The 17,745-nt window shown below is 45.2% G+C and overlaps 1 protein-coding gene across 3 annotated transcripts in view; it reads left to right on the top strand.

Annotated features, from left to right (window-relative positions):
• Nucleotides 1-1,511, top strand: part of pak4 (p21 protein (Cdc42/Rac)-activated kinase 4) — a 136,165-nt gene extending 134,654 nt beyond the window's left edge. For all 3 annotated transcript variants that reach the window (XM_060855976.1, XM_060855975.1, XM_060855977.1), the window contains one exon: nt 877-1,511. In XM_060855976.1, coding sequence (XP_060711959.1) covers nt 877-1,032 — 156 coding nt within the window. In that variant the 3' untranslated portion in view covers nt 1,033-1,511. The remainder of the gene's footprint in view (nt 1-876) is intronic.
• The last annotated feature ends 16,234 nt before the right edge of the window (nt 1,512-17,745 follow it).

Genomic DNA, 17,745 nt, shown 5'->3' with positions numbered 1-17,745 from the left:
TGACTCTATTGTGAGTCAAGAATCTAAGGCTATTGGGAATGGGTGAGATTTGAGGCTGTCACTAAGATCTTGTTTGATCTGATTAGTGATAGAACAGGTCAGAGGGACCAAATGGCCTAGTTCTCTTAATTCCTGAGATCTCTGGCATGAGAGAAAGCGACCTTCCTTTCTAAAACGCATTAACGAACTAGATGGACTTTTAGGACAATCTGTATTTAAAATGTTTTCTCATTAACCTGTTCAGAAATATTATTGCACAATCTCTGGAGCAGGTAGACTTTAAAACTGGCCTCCTGACTGAAATGTAGGGACGCTACCAAGTGGGCGGCACGGTGGCACAGTGGTTAGCACTGCTGCCCCACAGTGCCAGAGACCTGGGTTCAATTCCCGCCTCAGGCGACTGACTGTGTGGAGTTTGCACGTTCTCCCCATGTCTGCGTGGGTTTCGTCCGGGTGCTCCGGTTTCCTCCCACAGTCCAAAGATGTGCAGGTCAGGTGAATTGACCATGCTAAATTGCCTGTGGTGTTAGGTAAGGAGTAAATGTAGGGGTATGGGTGGGTTGCGCTTCGGCGGGTCGGTGTGGACTTGTTGGGCCGAAGGGCCTGTTTCCACACTGTAAGTAATCTAATCTAATCTACCACAGCACCACAAGAGCTCCCAATAATCTGCTATTTACACAATCTCCATTAATTTTATTCCGAGCGTAATTGAGTAACTCAATTTTATATTCCTGCTGTGGTGGAAGGATTGAGCTTTTGTTTCTGGGTGATTGTCCCAAGTCTCAGGACTGCTGTCAGTTGAGCAATGTAGGCAGTACGTGACCATTCTCGGAATGTTTTTATTTCTGAACCCTCTTTTCTCCTTTCTCCTGCTAGGTTTCTCCCTTGTTAAAAGGCTTTCTGGACCGGCTGTTGGTACGAGACCCCGCCCAGAGGGCAGTGGCTTCCGAATTACTGAAACACCCCTTCCTGAGCAAGGCCGGGCTTCCGTCCTGCATTGTACTACTGATGAGAGCAAATCGGATAAAGTGAGAGAATTCACAAGTTGCTGGACGCGGCATTGGGAGAGAAACAGAAAGAATCTGATTTAAAACTTTCGAAACTTATATCTCATAAATAAATCATTTGGCATTTATGTGAACAGGGTAATTTCCTGTCTGAGTAGTGGGCCTGAGAGATTCGCTTTCTACCCCTGGCAAATTGTTGCCTCAGCAACCACCCATTTCAACTGGATCTTCTGACTCTGAACTTTGACACTACTGTTTTCAAGGGGGTTAGAACCACAAAGGAATATGAATACTACTGAACTCCAAGACTTTTGATTTATAAAGTGTAACTTAAAGAGACCGCTTAAAGAGAGTTGATTTAATGTAGCTTGAACACAGAACAACTAAGAGGATCTACACTGGAATTGATTACTTCCTCCAAATCATGAGCTGATTTTAAACACTGTTAGATATAGTGGCTGTACCAGTATGGAGCATGCATCGGGATTCAGTATGTGTGTGTGTGTGTATGGGGTGGGGCGGGGGGGGGGTGGGGGTGAGGGTAAGGGAGGGAGTGAGGGATGCTACCTGTGAAACGATCTTCTGACTTCATCTTGGCAAAGAATGCTGGTGTATTGTCAGAGCGAGAGTGATGTGTACGTTCAGTGCCTTTTCTGCGTCCCATTGGACTTAGCGATTGGTTGTGCATGTTTATTTTACCATTTGGTCAGTTTAAGGGGATGGAAAATGGGGGGTGTGTGCATAGAGGTAGTTGATAATGCAGAGTTCTGGAATGGCAGTCTCTCCTAGCACCCTGGGATCACATCAGGCATGATAGATGTGGGCAGTAGAATGCACAAAGTAGTGGACACTGTGTATGTCACAAAGCATTAAGCACCCTCGGTTCGAAAAGGAGGACACTAACTGTAGACACTGTGAATTGGGGCAAATTAGGTGACACCTATCTACGCTGGTACCTGTTCACCAGGGACTGATGCACCTTGTGGAAGCCTCTATGCAAACGTTGCAATGCTGGAATTTCCTGCCTCTTCGTTCAGATAATTTCCTTTGGCATTTTTTCATCTCAAACAAAGAAGCTGTAGAGTGCTAAAAGAACGGTTTTCCTCAGAATAATTTTGCCAAGTAAAAGGAGTTACTAATGCACTTTTTGTAAGCAGGTCAGAAGAATTAGCTGAGGGGATCTATATCTATTTAGTCTGGTTTACTTTGCATACTAACGTGTTTTTGACAATGATGGGGGTGTGATTAAAAACTCAAAAGGCTGCTTATTCAGTGTGAGATGGCCACACAGCATAAATGGTTCATCAAAAAATCCCTTTAGCTCTGTATGGTTCCTCATGTCCCTTTTGAGAGCACCTTTCATATTTTGGCCTTTTCTTTAGTGAAAGGCTGAGCAGTCTTTGGCAAGTGTGAGGTCTCTTGTGATTAGTATCTTCTAATTCAGTTATGCCTCTGTGCAAGAGAACAGCCCAGTGCCCACAATTCGTCATTCAACACTGACGACCCCCATTCCCAGCACTGGGGGATTTGGAGAAACCAGACCAGTTTCCAGAGATGTGGAATCCAAGCCCTGTCACCCTTCCTGACGTTAGAGGTTTGCATTTATCTAACTGGGCTGAGAGGACAGGCTCGCGGGTGAACAATTGGTTCGAAAACTTGAGATTAATCCACGCCTTTGTAGAAGTCTCATCTAAAATGGAAGGGTTTCCACAAATTGTTTCCTGGCAGCTCAGTGCAGCAGTGTCCCGGGGAAGTTGTGTTTGAGCCAGTGTCCTGAATGCAGCTTCATTCTCAGTGTGGATGGATGAAGTGACTACTGAATGGCTTTGCCTGGTTTTGTTTAAGGATATTTATATTGTAATTTTTTTGTAACACGATACAGTATTTTTTTTGAGAATGCAGCAACTTATTTTCTTGAGTAGCTACTTTACAACAAGATTTACTGTTTAAAGAGTGTTTTTCAAAACTGTGCCAAGAGGGTGAACTTAAGGTTTTTACATTTTCTAATTACTGATTAGAAAACAGTTTTACAGAGTTTTCTGTCTCTGTTGTGTTTCATACTGCGTTTATTGTGTGCGTGTGTGTGTATATATTTGTTTATGCTGCTGTGAATTGTGAAGTGCTGATCAAAATGGGAAATCCCTGCTCAGGTTAGAACATAGATATTCCAGCGCAGTATAGGTCCTTTGGCCCTTGATATTGCGCTGACCTGTAGAACCAATCTGAAGCCCATCTCTCCTATACTATTTCATGTGCATCCATATGTTTATCCAATGACCATTTGAATGCCCTTAAGGTTGGCAGGTCTACTACTGTTGCAGACATGGTGTTCCACACCCCTACTACTCTGAGTAATAAACTACTTCTGACATCTGTCCTATATCTATCACCCCTCAATTTAAAGCTATGTCCCCTTGTGCTAGCCATCACCATCTGAGGAAAGAGGCTCTCATTGTCCACCCTATCTAACCCTTTGATTATCTTTTTTGTCTCTATTCAGTTATCTCTCAATCACTTTCTCTAATGAGAACAGCCTCAAGTCCCTCAACCTTTCCTCATAAGACCTTCCCTCCATACCAGGCAACATCATAGTAAATCGCCTCTGAACCCTTTCCAAGGCTTCCACATGCTTCCTATAATGCGGTGACCAGAACTGTGCACAGTACTCCAAGTGCGGCTGTACCAGAGTTTTGTGCAGCTGCAGCATGACCTTGTGGCTCCGAAACTCAATCCCTCTACCAATAAAAGCTAACACGCCATATGCCTTCTTAACAATCCTATCAACCTGGGGGGCAACTTTCAGAGATCTATGTACATGGACACAGATCTCTCTGCTCATTTATACTGCCAAGAATCTTACCATTAGCCCTTTATTCCTGTTACTCCTTCCAAAATGAATCACCTCACATTTTTCCGCATTAAATTCCATTTGCCACCTCTCAGCCCAGCTCTGTAGCTTACCTACATCCCTCTGTATCTTGCTACCTTCCTCAACACTATCCACAACTCCACCGACCTGGGCGGCACGGTGGCACAGTGGTTAGCACTGCTGCCTCACAGCGCCTGAGACCCGGGTTCAGTTCCTGACTCAAGCAACTGACTGTGTGGAGTTTGCATGTTCTCCTCGTGTCTGTGTGGGTTTCCTCCGGGTGCTCCAGTTTCCTCCCACAGTCCAAAGATGTGCGGGTCAGGTGAATTGGTCATGCTAAATTGTCCATAGTGTTAGGTAAGGGGTAAATGTAGGGGTATGGGTGGGTTGCGCTTTGGCGGGTCGGTGTGGACTTGTTGGGCCGAAGGGCCTGTTTCCACACTGTAAGTAATCTATTCTAATCTAATCTAAGACCTTAGTGTCATCCGCAAATTTACTTACTCATCTTTCTATGCCCTCATTTGGGTAATTTTTAAAAATGACAAACAAAAGTGGCCCCAAAACAGATCCTTGTGGTACACCACTAGTAACTCAACTCCAGGATGAACATTTCCCATCAACCACCACCCTCTGTCTTCTTTCAGCTAGCCAAGTTCTGATCCAAACCGCTAAATCACCCTCAATCCCATGCCTCTGTATTTTGTGTAATAGCTTACCATGAGGAACCTTATCAAATGTCTTACTGAAATCCACATACACCACATCAACCACTTTACCCTCATCCAGCTGTTGACCCCAACCTCAATCTTGCCCTTTTGTTCTCCCACTCTTTCTATTCTTCACGTACTCCCTCTTGATTTGACTCCGTTCCCAATGTTTTCATTGAAGGCAAGATTAATGCCTTTAAGCTGTGCAGCAAACTGGGTGTTCTGGGGTGGGTTGAGCATAAATCAACCCCTTTCTCACCAAGCATGGGTATTTGTACAAAAAGATTGAAACAGACTTGGACGAGTCAGCTGCACGCGGGAAAAGGCGCTCTCTTCAAATAAAAGCAAAATACTGTGGATGCTGGAAATCAAAATAATGCTGGAGGAACGCAGCAGGTCTGGCAATATTAGTGGAGACAGAAACATAGTTAATGCTTTAAACTTAGTGTCACCTCTGTTAGCTGGAGTGCTGCCAGACCTGCTGAGTTTTTCCAGTGTTCTGTGTTTGTTTCTGCCTTCAAATGGTTTGATCTTTTGCATTAGGAGCCGAGCCAATGGAACAATGTTGGCCGAGTTAAACAATTTCAACTTTTTTTTTTCTCTATTGGGATTTTTTTTGACTGGCCTCCTTCATTTCCCTTGGAATAAAGAAGGGTTAAAGTTAAATGGAAAAGGTTAGTCAGTGTAACAGAAGGAGTGGCATAACTGTTGTCAGTTGCAGTGCTAAGCAAAGATCTATCGGTCTGGCTGGTGAATGCAAAAGGGTCCAGTGATACAGTTCAGAAAAGGGCAGAGAGTTTTACTGCAATGGCCAGCATTATTCTCCTGAGCAACACGACCACTGATCTCGCTTCTGTTTTCCGGATTCTCGCTTTCCACATAATGGTTTGTAAGCTCATGCCACTAATTCATAGGTGAAACTATTTAGAATTCCTGAGTCAAAAGCTGAAATTGCTGGAAAAGCTCAGCAGGTCTGATGTCATCGGTGAAGAGAGAGAGAGTGACCTTTCCTCACTGGACGTGAAACATTAACTCTTGAGTTCTCTCCAACAATGCTGCCAGACCTGCTGAGCTTCTCCAGCAATTTCTGTTCTCATTTCTGATTTACAGCATCCGTAGTTCTTTTGCTTTTTATTTGAATGCCTGAGTTATGTGTCGATATACAATAAGTTTGAATAATTCTGAACCTTTTAATCTAACTTTGCCCCTTCTTTATTCCAAAGGAAACAAAAAAGATTTAAGTCAAAGTGTGCACTAAACAATTGGAATTGTCTCTTTTGCTCATCAGATCAATGATGCTTCCTATTTGAGGCTAACCTCTAATTATAAGAATGGACTTGTGGAAAGCTTTCGATGCAAGAGGCCATTTGAGCCTTCATGTTTTACTAGCCTGCTGCAAGAGCAACTTGGAGCCCTCTCTCCACAGCTCCGCAATGTCCTTTCATCAAGAATTTGGGCGGCACGGTGGCACAGTGGTTAGCACTGCTGCCTCACAGCGCCTGAGCCCCGGGTTCAATTCCCGACACAGGCAACAGACTGTGTGGAGTTTGCACGTTCTCCCCGTGTCTGCGTGGGTTTCCTCCGGGTGCTCCGGTTTCCTCCCACAGTCCAAAGATGTGCGGGTCAGGTGAATTGGCCATGCTAAATTGCCCGTAGCGTTAGGTAAGGGATAAATGTAGGGGTATGGGTGGGTTGCGCTTCGGCGGGTCGGTGTGGACTTGTTGGGCCGAAGGGCCTGTTTCCACACTGTAAGTAATCTAATCTAATCTAAATGTTCTGATACCCTTTTGAAAGATATGATTGACTCTTTCTTTGCCTCATTCTTGGAACACTCTAGAATCCAATATCTCACCACACGGTACACTGCATTGTATTGCAATGTGAATCAGTCTAAACCTGGAACTCTGCTTACTCCAGCTGCCCAAATTCTGACACGTGTTTCACATAACCTGTGAGTTATTACAGCCATAGCACAAGATCATTTGACTCAGGATGTCAGTCTGCTTCATCAATGTATTCACAACCGCCCCCTCTGACCTTGGGCACTGGGGAACAAGATCTGTCGATCTGGCTGGTGAATGCAAAGGGTTCCAGTGGTACAGTTCAGAGAAGGGCAGAGAGTTTTACAAGGAGGGAATGGTTGACGAATAGTTCCCTCTGCACCTTTTTCAATTCTTGCAATTCCTTCTGATATTTTTCTGCAATTAGAGCAGCACTAAACCCACCAGCAGAAGGCTCTGTTCCTCACTATATAGAAGTTACATAGTCATAGATAAGTTCAGCATGGAAACATTCCATGCTGACCAGAGATCCCAACCCAATCTGGTCCCACCTGCCAGCACCCAGCACATATCCCTCCAAGCCCTTTCTATTCATATACCCAACCAGATGCCTTTTAAATGTTGCAATTGTACCAGCCTTCACCAGTGTCTCTGGCAGTGCGTTCCATATACGTACCACCCTCTGCGTAAAAACGTTGCCCCTTAGGTGTCTTTTATATCTTCTCTCTCCCTCACCCTAAACCGTTTTATCAGTTTCTGCCTTTTCCTCACGAATCAAATAAATTGTTCCTGGAGCGAGTCAAACCATCAATGCAACCCTTGGCATGGGCCAGTGAGTGATGCATGTTAAGTGATGAGCATTTGACCTCGGTGTTTATGGTTTCAGCTCTTCATGAGTAGATCAAGCATAAGTACTTGTTTCACTTTGAGGGATTCATTTTAACTGTCCTGAAGAACATTTGCTTTTTAAAAAGACCCTTAAGTTGAGCACTGCCATTGGTAGCAGAGGACTTACCACCCTAATGAAATCTGCAGGAATCTGTTACTGACTTCTGAGGTCTTTAAGCTTTTGCCACATTCTTGACAATGTCACTGATGACGGGCAGGATCCATTCCTTACTCCCACCCACACTGTTCCCATATCTCCTGATGTTATTTGTATCTACCATTGTCAGTGTAGCACTACCTCTGACTGGAGGCCATTATTGCAGTGTGGCTTGTTACTGAGGCAGTTCCCATCATAGGGATGGATATGAACTTGCAGTAGATTGCACACCTCAAACACTCCCTCCCTTTCAAGGTTTTTTCCCCCCTTGTATCTGTGCTTTACCATTGTGGTTGGTCTCAGCTCTGCAGCCCAGGCCTGAATAACTGTGGGCGGCACGGTGGTGCAGTGGTTAGCACTGCTACTTCACAGCGCCAGAGACCCGGGTTCAATTCCCGCCTCAGGCGACTGACTGTGTGGAGTTTGCTCGTTCTCCCCGTGTCTGCGTGGGTTTCCTCCGGGTGCTCCGGTTTCCTCCCACAGTCCAAAGATATGGGGGTCAGGTGAATTGGCCATGCTAAATTGCCTGTAGTGTTAGGTAAGGAGTAAATGTAGGGGTATGGGTGGGTTGTGCTTCGGCGGGTCGGTGTGGACTTGTTGGGCCGAAGGGCCTGTTTCCACACTGTAAGTAATCTAATCTAATCTTATCTAAACTCTATTATTACTTGGAGACAAAAGCTGGAACATGGCTTTTGCTTTCCGGGTTGAAGATTTGGCTGTATCTGTACATTTCTGTACCTGTTTCACAGCTTTGCAAGGTGCTAAAACACGTTACAGCCAGTGAAATACTTTTGAAATATATTGCTGCTGCATTGTAGAATGTTCAGCAGCCAGCGTATGCACATCAAGCTGCTATAAATACTAATGCAAAATGATTTTATCAGCCTGTTCAAAAATGCTATGACAAACCTCCAGGACCTAGTTGAACTCAATGAATACTGTAGACTATAAACCCTCAATCTGTATGTACAGATCAATTTAGGAAATAATTAATTCTCTTAAAGAATCGATGATGGTAATTGACCATGCGTACTCTTTCCAAACTCTTGAAGCAATTATCTGCACCAGTGTCAAGGGCGCGTTTCTCACAAGGAGTGAAGAAAATGCTTCCTGTATGCAACCATAAACTGTAAATTCATTCTGAAGGTCACTGCATATGACTCAGTTGTGTTGCATCCTTTGTAATGCTCTGACTGCAAGCTTGGGATATAATACATCATTCCTGCTGCTTCTCCAGATACCAATACCTATTAGTGTGCAAGATTTGCTCTGACAGATATTATCTTGGCACTCTCTTTTCTGGGATGGGCATTTAATGGCCATTCCAAATAGTCCTGTTGGCTTATTTCAGAGGACAATTAATAGCAGCTGGAGACACCCGTAGGTCAGACTAAGTATCATTGGAGAGGTTTCATTCCCTAAAAGAGCATAAGCAAATCAAATAGTTTATCCTTATAACGATCAATGGTAGTTTTCAGTGAGACTCCCTTTCAATTCCAGATTGGTTAAATTTTACCAGATACGGTAATGGGATTTGAACCCACGTTCCAGAGCATTATGCGAGCCCCTGAAATCGCTAATGTAATGGCATCACCCCTCCATTGCTGCCTCCCACCCAGCAAAGATGATCTCGCATCATCATGATGAAACTTCCTCTCATCTCCATTTTGGATGTAGGTTTGCTCACTGAGCTGGAAGGTTCATTTCCATATGTTCTATCACCCTACTAGGTAACATCTTCAGTCTCAGGCTGATAATTCCTGCTTTCTATTTATAGAATCTCCATTTTTCTGTGCCAATCCCACTAGCCTTTATATATTGTTCCAACAATTGTATCCTTATTTGGAAATATGTTGCATGTCGGAATGTCTCAGGAAAAGTTCCAGCTTTAGGGAAGAGTGCACTAGATTAGCACCGAATCTCTCAACTGCATCTGGTGCCCTTCCTCTGATTTCCTCTTGTCATCTGGGTTTGGAGGATGTAAGAATGTGGGAAAGCATATTTGTGTGGACTGGCCATGTCAATAAGGCCTGCAAAAACAAGTGGTTGGCTAAACTATAGAGAGGGAGAATAATGACCAACCTTGATATTCTTTCAGCATTCCTGATGAAGAGCTTTTGCCCGAAACGTTGATTTTCCTGCTCCTCAATGCTGCCTGACTTGCTGTGCTTTTCCAGCACCACTCTAATCCACACTTATAGCATTGAAGAGTTTAGAGGTAAAATGATATGTGTTTGAACACCAATATTCTGTGTCTCGTATTTTACACAAGAATATGCGTTTGCAGCGATGGATTTGAATGTTTCGCTCCTTCAGTGAAATGTGATAGATCTTGCATACATTTTGGAGAAAGGGGAGTTTACCTGTAATGCTGCTCTGACCTCCTTGCCACTGACTCTCCCCAATCCTCCTCCTATCCCAACAACGCTGCACCACCTGCCTTAACCAACCCTCATTTTCTATCCTCCTCCCACAACTCAACAACCTGACGGCTCTGCCTGTTATTGGCTTGAAATTTCTATTGCAACCTCGATGCCCCAAAACACTTGACAATGAATGAAGTGCTTTTGAAGGACAGTTGCTGTTTAATGGAGAAAACGCCACACTTCCTGCCTGTACAGCAAACTCCCACAAACAACGTGATGAGAAGTGAGAAGTCAGAACTCCCTTAGCACACTCTCACACGGAGAGGTGAATTACAGGAACAAACCATGCTTTCCTTTTTTTCAATGATAATAGACTATCCAGCACCCGGGATAGGTATTGGAGAGTTAGATTTATTAAAGTTCAGTTCTAGTCAGTGCCAACTCCAAATGCAAAGTTTATATTAACATTTTGTTCTTGTACATCAGTCAATAAAAGCAAACATGCAGGTACAGCAGGCAGTGAATAAAGCTAGTGGCCTGCTGGCCCTCCTAATTAGGAATTGGGTATAGGAGCAAAGAGGTCCTTCTGCAGCTGTACAGGGCCCTGGTGAGACCGCACCTGGAGTATTGTGTGTAGTTCTGGTCTCCAAATTTGAGGAAGGACATTCTGGCTATTGAGGGAGTGCAGCGTAGGTTCACGAGGTCAATTCCCGGAATGGGGCGACTACCATTTGTTGAAAAATTGGAGCGATTGAGCTTGTATACACTTGAGGTTAGAAGGATGAGAGGGGATCTGATTGAGATGTATAAGATTATTAAAGGATTGGACACTCTGGAGGCAGGAAGCATGTTTCCGCTGATGGGTGAGTCCAGAACCAGAGGATACAGTTTAAAAATAAGGGAAAGGTCATTTCGAATGGAGTTGAGGAGAAACTTCTTCACCCAGGGAGTTGTGGATGCACGAAATGCTTTGCCCCAGGAGGCAGTGGAGGCCAAGTCTCTGCTGAAAATGTGTTGCTGGTCAAAGCACAGCAGGCCAGGCAGCATCTCAGGAATAGGGAATTCGACGTTTTGAGCATAAGCCCTTCATCAGGAATGAGAGAGAGTAGCCAAGCAGGCTAAGATAGTCTGTTTGAGAACGTGGCTGAAGAGTTTCTGTGCAGAGGAGAAGGGCTCATGCTCGAAACGTCGAATTCCCTATTCCTGAGATGCTGCCTGGCCTGCTGTGCTTTGACCAGCAACACATTTTCAGCTGTGATCTCCAGCATCTGCAGACCTCATTTTTTACTCGAAGATTTTAACCTACTGCGCATCCTCTTACAAGGATGCCTTCCTTGAAGAAGCTCTCTTCCTCCCTCTACAATGATTTCAGTGAGTCTCTCTCTCACTGCACCCCCCAGGTCATCTCCTCTGCACAGAAACTCTTCAGCCACGTTCTCAAACAGACCATCTTAGCCTGCTTGGCTACTCTCTCTCATTCCTGATGAAGGGCTTATGCTCGAAACGTCGAATTCCCTATTCCTGAGATGCTGCCTGGCCTGCTGTGCTTTGACCAGCAACACATTTTCAGCTGTGATCTCCAGCATCTGCAGACCTCATTTTTTACTCGAGGCTAAGTCTCTATACTTTCAAGAAAGAGGTGGATAGAGCTCTTAAAGATAATGGAATCAAGGGTTATGGGGATAAGGCAGGAACAGGATACTGATTGAGGATGATCAGCCACGATCATAATAAATGGTGGTGCTGGCTCGAAGGGCCGAATGGCCTACTGCTCCACCTGTTGTCTATTTTGATGTTTCATTCTTAATCAGTTGTGCTCCACTCCTCTGCAGTTGGGCTCAAATAAATCGATATTCTGTAACCAACCACTAGATGGCAGATGAAGTTGTGAATTCCGACTGAAAGTCATCCTGGAGGATTTGTCCACTTTCAAATTTCCCATAGCCAACTGGAAAACAAACTGGCCGAACATCAGTGTCAACAATTTTCTCTGTAACTCCAGAGCTTGTACACAAACTTGTTGAAAGCAATCTATTTTTTGAAGCCTGTCTGATTTTTTTCCTCCTAACATAAGATATAGGAGGCAGAAATGGGTACTGGCAGATGCTGGAGATCAAAGTCAAGATCACTGTGGTGTTGGAAAAGCACAGCAGGTCAGGCAGCATCTGAGGAGCAGGAAAGTTGACATTTCAAGCAAAAGCCCTTCATCAGGAATGAGCTGATGAAGAACTGTGTGGAGTTTGCACGTTCTCCCTGTGTCTGCGTGGGTTTCCTCCGGGTGCTCCGGTTTCCTCCCACAGTCCAAAGATGTGCGGGTTAGGTGAATTGGCCATTCTAAATTGTCCATAGTGGTAAGGGGTAAGGGATAATGTAGGGGTATGGGTGGGTTGCGCTTCGGCGGGTCGGTGTGGACTTGTTGGGCTGAAGGGCCTGTTTCCACACTGTAAGTAATCTAAAAAAACTTTTGCCCGAAACGTCAATTTTCCTACTCCTCAGATGCTGCCTGACCTGCTGTGCTTTTCCAACACCACAATGATCTTGACCATAAGATAGAGGAGCAGAATGAGGCTATTCAGCCCATCGAGACTGTTCCACCATTCGATCATGGCTGATATGTTTCTCAACCTCGTTCTCGTGCCTTCTCCCCATTACCCTTGATTCCCCTATCGCTACCTGAAATTCGCTCAGTGATTTGGCCTCTACAGCTTTCTTTGGCAATGAGTTCCACAGATTTGCCACCCTCTGGCTGAAGAAATTCGTCTACATTTCAATTCTAAAGACTCTGAGTCTCTGTCTTGGATCCTAGTCTCTGCTCCAAGTGGTAGCATCTTCTCCATGTCCACTCTATTCAGGCTTCTCCGTAATCTGTAAAGTCCAATGAGATCTCCCCTTGGCCTTCTAAACTCCATTGAGGTCAGACCCAGACCCTTCCACACTGTAGGGATTCTAATTCTAACCAAGCCTCATAGGCATATGACAAGCTTTTCATCTTTGGTATCATTTTTGTAAATCTCCTCCAAAACTGACACGTTTCATTCGATACTGAGCCCAAAACTGCCCTCGATAATCTAAATCTTCAAATTCCTCCAGGAGACCCTGTAGACTGCGCCTATATTTTCAGGCATTTAGAAGAATGAGGGGTGATCTCATTGAGACAAAAAAAACTGGAATCCAAAATAGACAGGCGGGCAGCTGGGAGAACACAGTAAGTCAGGCAGCACCGGGAGGTGAAGAAGTCAACATTTCGGGTGTAACCCTTCTTCAGGACTGGGGGTGGGTGTGGGGGGAGCAGGTAAAGGGGGTGGCAGGGGCAAGGTGGTGAAGTGGGGATAGGTGACGACAGGTAGAGGGTATGACCTGTTTGGTCAATGGGAAATATGAATCCAGTTGGTGGAGGGGAGGGAGGTTATACGGAATTGGAGAACTCATTATTGAGTCCTCCAGGCTGTAGGTTGCCCAGTCAGATGATGAGGTGTTGTTCCTCCAATTTGCACTGTAGTTCATTTTGGCAATGAAGGAGGCCAAGGATGGTCATTTTGGAAAGGGAGTGGTCAGGGGAATTGAAATGGGCGGTGACTGGGAGGTCTGGAAGGCCTCTGTGGGCCCAGCTGTGATGTTCGGTGAACTGTTTCCTAAGTTTACGTTTGGTCTCCCCGATAGAGAAGACCATACCGGGTGCAGGTAAAGCATCTACTCAGACGAGGAGACATTCCACTCATGGACTTCCCAGATGTCCATCTACTTTGATCAATTTGCTTTTTCTCCCTCCATCATCCAGGCAGCCCTCCACCACACCACCTCCATTCCCTGTTCCACTGCTCCAAACCCCCTCCCTCCCAACGCAGTAAAGACAGAGTCCCCCTGCTCCTCACCTACCACCCCACCAGTCTCCACATCCAACACTTCATCCTTAAACACTTCTGCCAACTCCAACTAGATCCCAACACCAAGAACATCTTCCCCTCCCCACCCTTCTCTGCCTTCCACAAGGATCATTCCCTCCGACAGTCCTTGGTTTGCACCACTTTCCCCACAGACCCCTTCCCCCCCCCCCCTCCCCAAACCCCCAGGTACCTTCCCCTGCAACTGGAACAGATATAAAACTGGCTGGTCCTCCATCCAGAGCCCCAAACAGAGATTTACCTGCCTCTCCTCCAACCTAGTTTATTGCATCATGTGCTCCCAATGTTGTCTTCTCTACATTAGGGAGACCGAACGTAAACTTAGGGAACAGTTCACCAAGCATTGCAGCCGGACCTCCCAGTCACCACCCATTTCAATTCCCCTTCCCACTCCCTTTCCAACATGACCAGTCTTGGCCTCCTCCAATGCCAATACGAACCACACTGCAAATTGGAGGAACAACACCGCATCTTCCGCCTGGGCAGCCTACAGCCCGGAGGACTCAACATTGAGTTCTCCAATTTCAAATAACCTCCCTTCCCCTCCCCCGACTCCCTTCCCCTCCCCCGACTCCCTTCCCAACCCCAACCCCTCCCTTCCACTGCTCCCTGCCACCAACTGGTTTCATTCCTCCCATTGACCAATCAGGTCATACCCTCTACCCATCTTCACCTATCCCACTTCACCACCCTGCCCCTGCCACCCCCTTTGTCTGCAACTCCCCCCCACACCCACCTCCGGTCCTGAAGAAGGGTTACACCTCCTGAATGCTGCCTGGCCTGCTGTGTTCTTCCAGCCTCCTGCCTGTCTATTTTAGGTGATTTCATTAAAGCATATAAGATTCTGGAGGAGTTTAACAGGTTAAACACGGGGCTGCAGTGGTTCAAAAAGACAGCTCATCACCTTCTAAAGGGCAATCAGAGACGCGCAATAAACACTGATCTAACCAGTGATGCCTGCAATGTATAAATGAAGGAGAAGATACATTCTAACTACTGGAAACAACAATTTGGGGCCATGGTCTGAGAATTTAGGGCAGATATGAAAGGAAAGGTCCTCACACAAAAAGCTTGTGGATCTTTGGAGTTTTCTACCCCAGGGCTTGAGGATTCTCACATAAAAGCAAAATGTAGTTGTTAGAAATCTGAAATAAAAACAGAAATTGCTGGAGAAACTCAGCAGGTTTGGCAGCATCTGAGAAACAGAGTGAATGCTTTGAATTTGGTGTGACTCTTCTTTGGAACTCAGGACACTCATAACATACTTCTCAAGAATTCATACCTAACTTGAAAGGTTAGCTCTGTTTCTGTCTTCACAAATTCTGTTGACTTGATAGCTTACCCAACATTTTATGTGAGAAATTGAGGACTGCAGATGCTGGAGATTCAGAGTTGAAAAGTGCAGTGCTGGAAAAGCGCAGCAGGTCAGGCAGCATCCGAGGAGCAGGAGAGTCCACGTTTGAGGCGTAAGTCCTTCACCAGGACTGTGGCAGGAGGAAGGGGCTGAGAGATATATGGGACATTGGGTGGTGAGGTGGCTGAGAAAGTGGATGTAGGTGGAGGGTAATTGTGATAGGTCGGTGGAAGGGTGGAGTGTATTAGTGGGAAGGAAGATGGACAGGTGGGGCAAGTCGAGGACGACGCTGAGTTGGGAGGGTTGGATTTGGGATGAGGTGGATGGAGGGGAGATTTGGAAACTAGTGAAGTTGATGTTGATGCAGTGTGATTGAAGGGTCCCAAGGCAGAAGATGAGGTGTTCCCCCTCTAGTTATTGGTTGGTTTGGATTTGGTGTCGAGAGTGTGGTGCTGGAAAAGCACAGCAGGTCAGGCAGCATCCGAGGAGCAGATGAAACAACATTTTGGGCAGGAGTCCTTTATCAGGAGGTGGAAGAGGCACAGGATTTGTACGTTCTTGGTGGAGTGGAAGGGGAAGTTGAAGTGGTTGGCTATAGAGCCAGCAGGATTGTTGGGTGTGTGTGTCCCAGAGATGTTCCAACATTTTCTGTGTTGATCATGAATTCTGAATTCTGTTTTGCCAAATATATTTTAGGCAGGGACAGGCATTGTTGGTCTCTCTGGGAATCTAGGGATAAGACAAGTGAACAGGTAAAGTTGAGTTGAAAGCAGGGATCAGTCGCCATCACACTGGGCAGTAAAACAGGCTCAATGGGCTGAAAGGTCTTATTTAGTGCGTTCCCTGAGGTGTAGGAATGCACCAGGATGCCTTATTTATTTTATTTTTTATTTCTTTTGTTGGAGACGTTAACTTCCAGGTTTCATAAAGTTTCAAGTTTGTAACAGAGGTAATTTCCTATGGTTCACCCAAATCTGAACATTTCTGACTTAAAGGGTGTGTGTCCTGTCACTCATGAGAGGCATAGATACAGTAGATGGCTGACAGCTTTTCCCCAGGGTAGGTCAGTCTAAAACTAGAGGGCACAGGTTTACGGTGTGAGGGGAGAGGTACAATAGGGTCCAGGGGGCAACTTTTTCACACAGAGGGTGGTGAGTGTCTGGAACAGACTGCTAGAGGTAGCGGTGGAAGCGAGTATAATTTTGTCATTTAAGAAGCATTTAGACAGGTACGTGCGTGGGATAGCTATGGAGGGATATAGACCAAACCCAGGCAAATGGGACTAGATTAAATTGTGAAAACAGAGTGACACGGGCGCGAAGGGCATGTTTCTAGGCTGTAGACCTGTATGGGTTCTATGAACTCTATGTGTTGAATGCAGGCTAAGATTTTAAGGATGGTAGAAGTGGTTGGTGGAATTTAAATTTAATTCATTTATCTGGAGTATAGTCTAGTGGTGTTATGAATCTGCCCTCAAATTAGCATTTAGGAAAAACCTACAAAGTTCACTGAAGCCCTTGAGGGACAGAAATCTGCCACCCTTACCCAAACCCACAGCAACGCGACTGGGTTTTTCCACAGGCTTTAAGGGGCAATGACAGATGAGCAAGTAATACTGAGCTTGTCAGAGATTCCAAACTCCCAAGGAACAAGTAACAAAGAAGAAATCTGGAATCTGGGCTGTGGATGGTGGGTGTTGAAGGGGGGTGGTGGGGGAGGTCTGCTACAGGAGAATAGATTGGAGCTTTCAAATTGAAAATGGAGCAAAGGAGGATTTGTGAGAGGCAATCTGGAAGGAATGCTAATTGTGTACGACGAAATGGGCTGGGAAGAGACTAAAAACAATGGCCATGAAGGGCTAAATGGACTCTTCCTGTGCAATTTGCTCTTGGAGTTGCTTTTCTGTATTGCATGTGGTGCTTCCATCTGATGGGGAGAAGGTGCAGTAATGGGTTTTACTGAGTCTATATCAATGACAATTATGTGCATCCCTCCTCTGTGCTCAGCTCCCTGGTACTGTGCTGTTTGGGGCAGTGAGTTAATATAACCAAGACAGAAGAGGAATAGAAAAACTGTCACTTCCAGGACACTGAAACAATGTTTGCAAATAAGTCGCTCTTGTAATGTAGGAAATGCAGCCAATTAGTGCACAGCATGATCCCACAAACAGCATTGTAGTTGCAGTGAGAACATCACCCTGCATTGTGTGTTCAAGTCAACATTTCCTTTAGAACTCTTACAGGAGGCTTCGATTCAACCCAAAAAAGACATTCTGCAACAACAGTGCAGCCCCTATCCCCAGACCCCTCCTCAACCGGTTACATAAAGAAACATTTGCTCACTTCAAACATGAGTGACCATTTTTATTTTTACGTTTTATCAAACAGAATTATCTGAGAATTAAAATCACACTAATGTGGATGCAATAAATTATTTTCAGTATGTACGGCACAGTAGGCACACCATTCTGACTACAATCCAGAGAAAAGTAGAGACATGGGAAAAGGAGCAGACCGCAACCACTCAAGCCTGTTACACTATTTAAGATCATGGATGATCTGCGACCTAACCCTATACACCTGCCTTTGGCCCTTTTCCCTTAATACTTTTGCTGAACAATAGTTTATCTAGCTTAGATTTAAAATTAACAACTGATTCAGAATCCACTTTCATTTGGGGAAGAGAGTTTCCTGCCCTTTCTATGTGGAAGAGTT

This window comes from Hemiscyllium ocellatum, chromosome 47 (genome assembly GCF_020745735.1).
Source record: "Hemiscyllium ocellatum isolate sHemOce1 chromosome 47, sHemOce1.pat.X.cur, whole genome shotgun sequence".
Lineage (NCBI taxonomy): Eukaryota > Metazoa > Chordata > Chondrichthyes > Orectolobiformes > Hemiscylliidae > Hemiscyllium > Hemiscyllium ocellatum.
Note: the sequence above shows the minus strand (reverse complement) of the source record. Positions and strands in the feature narration are given on the sequence as shown.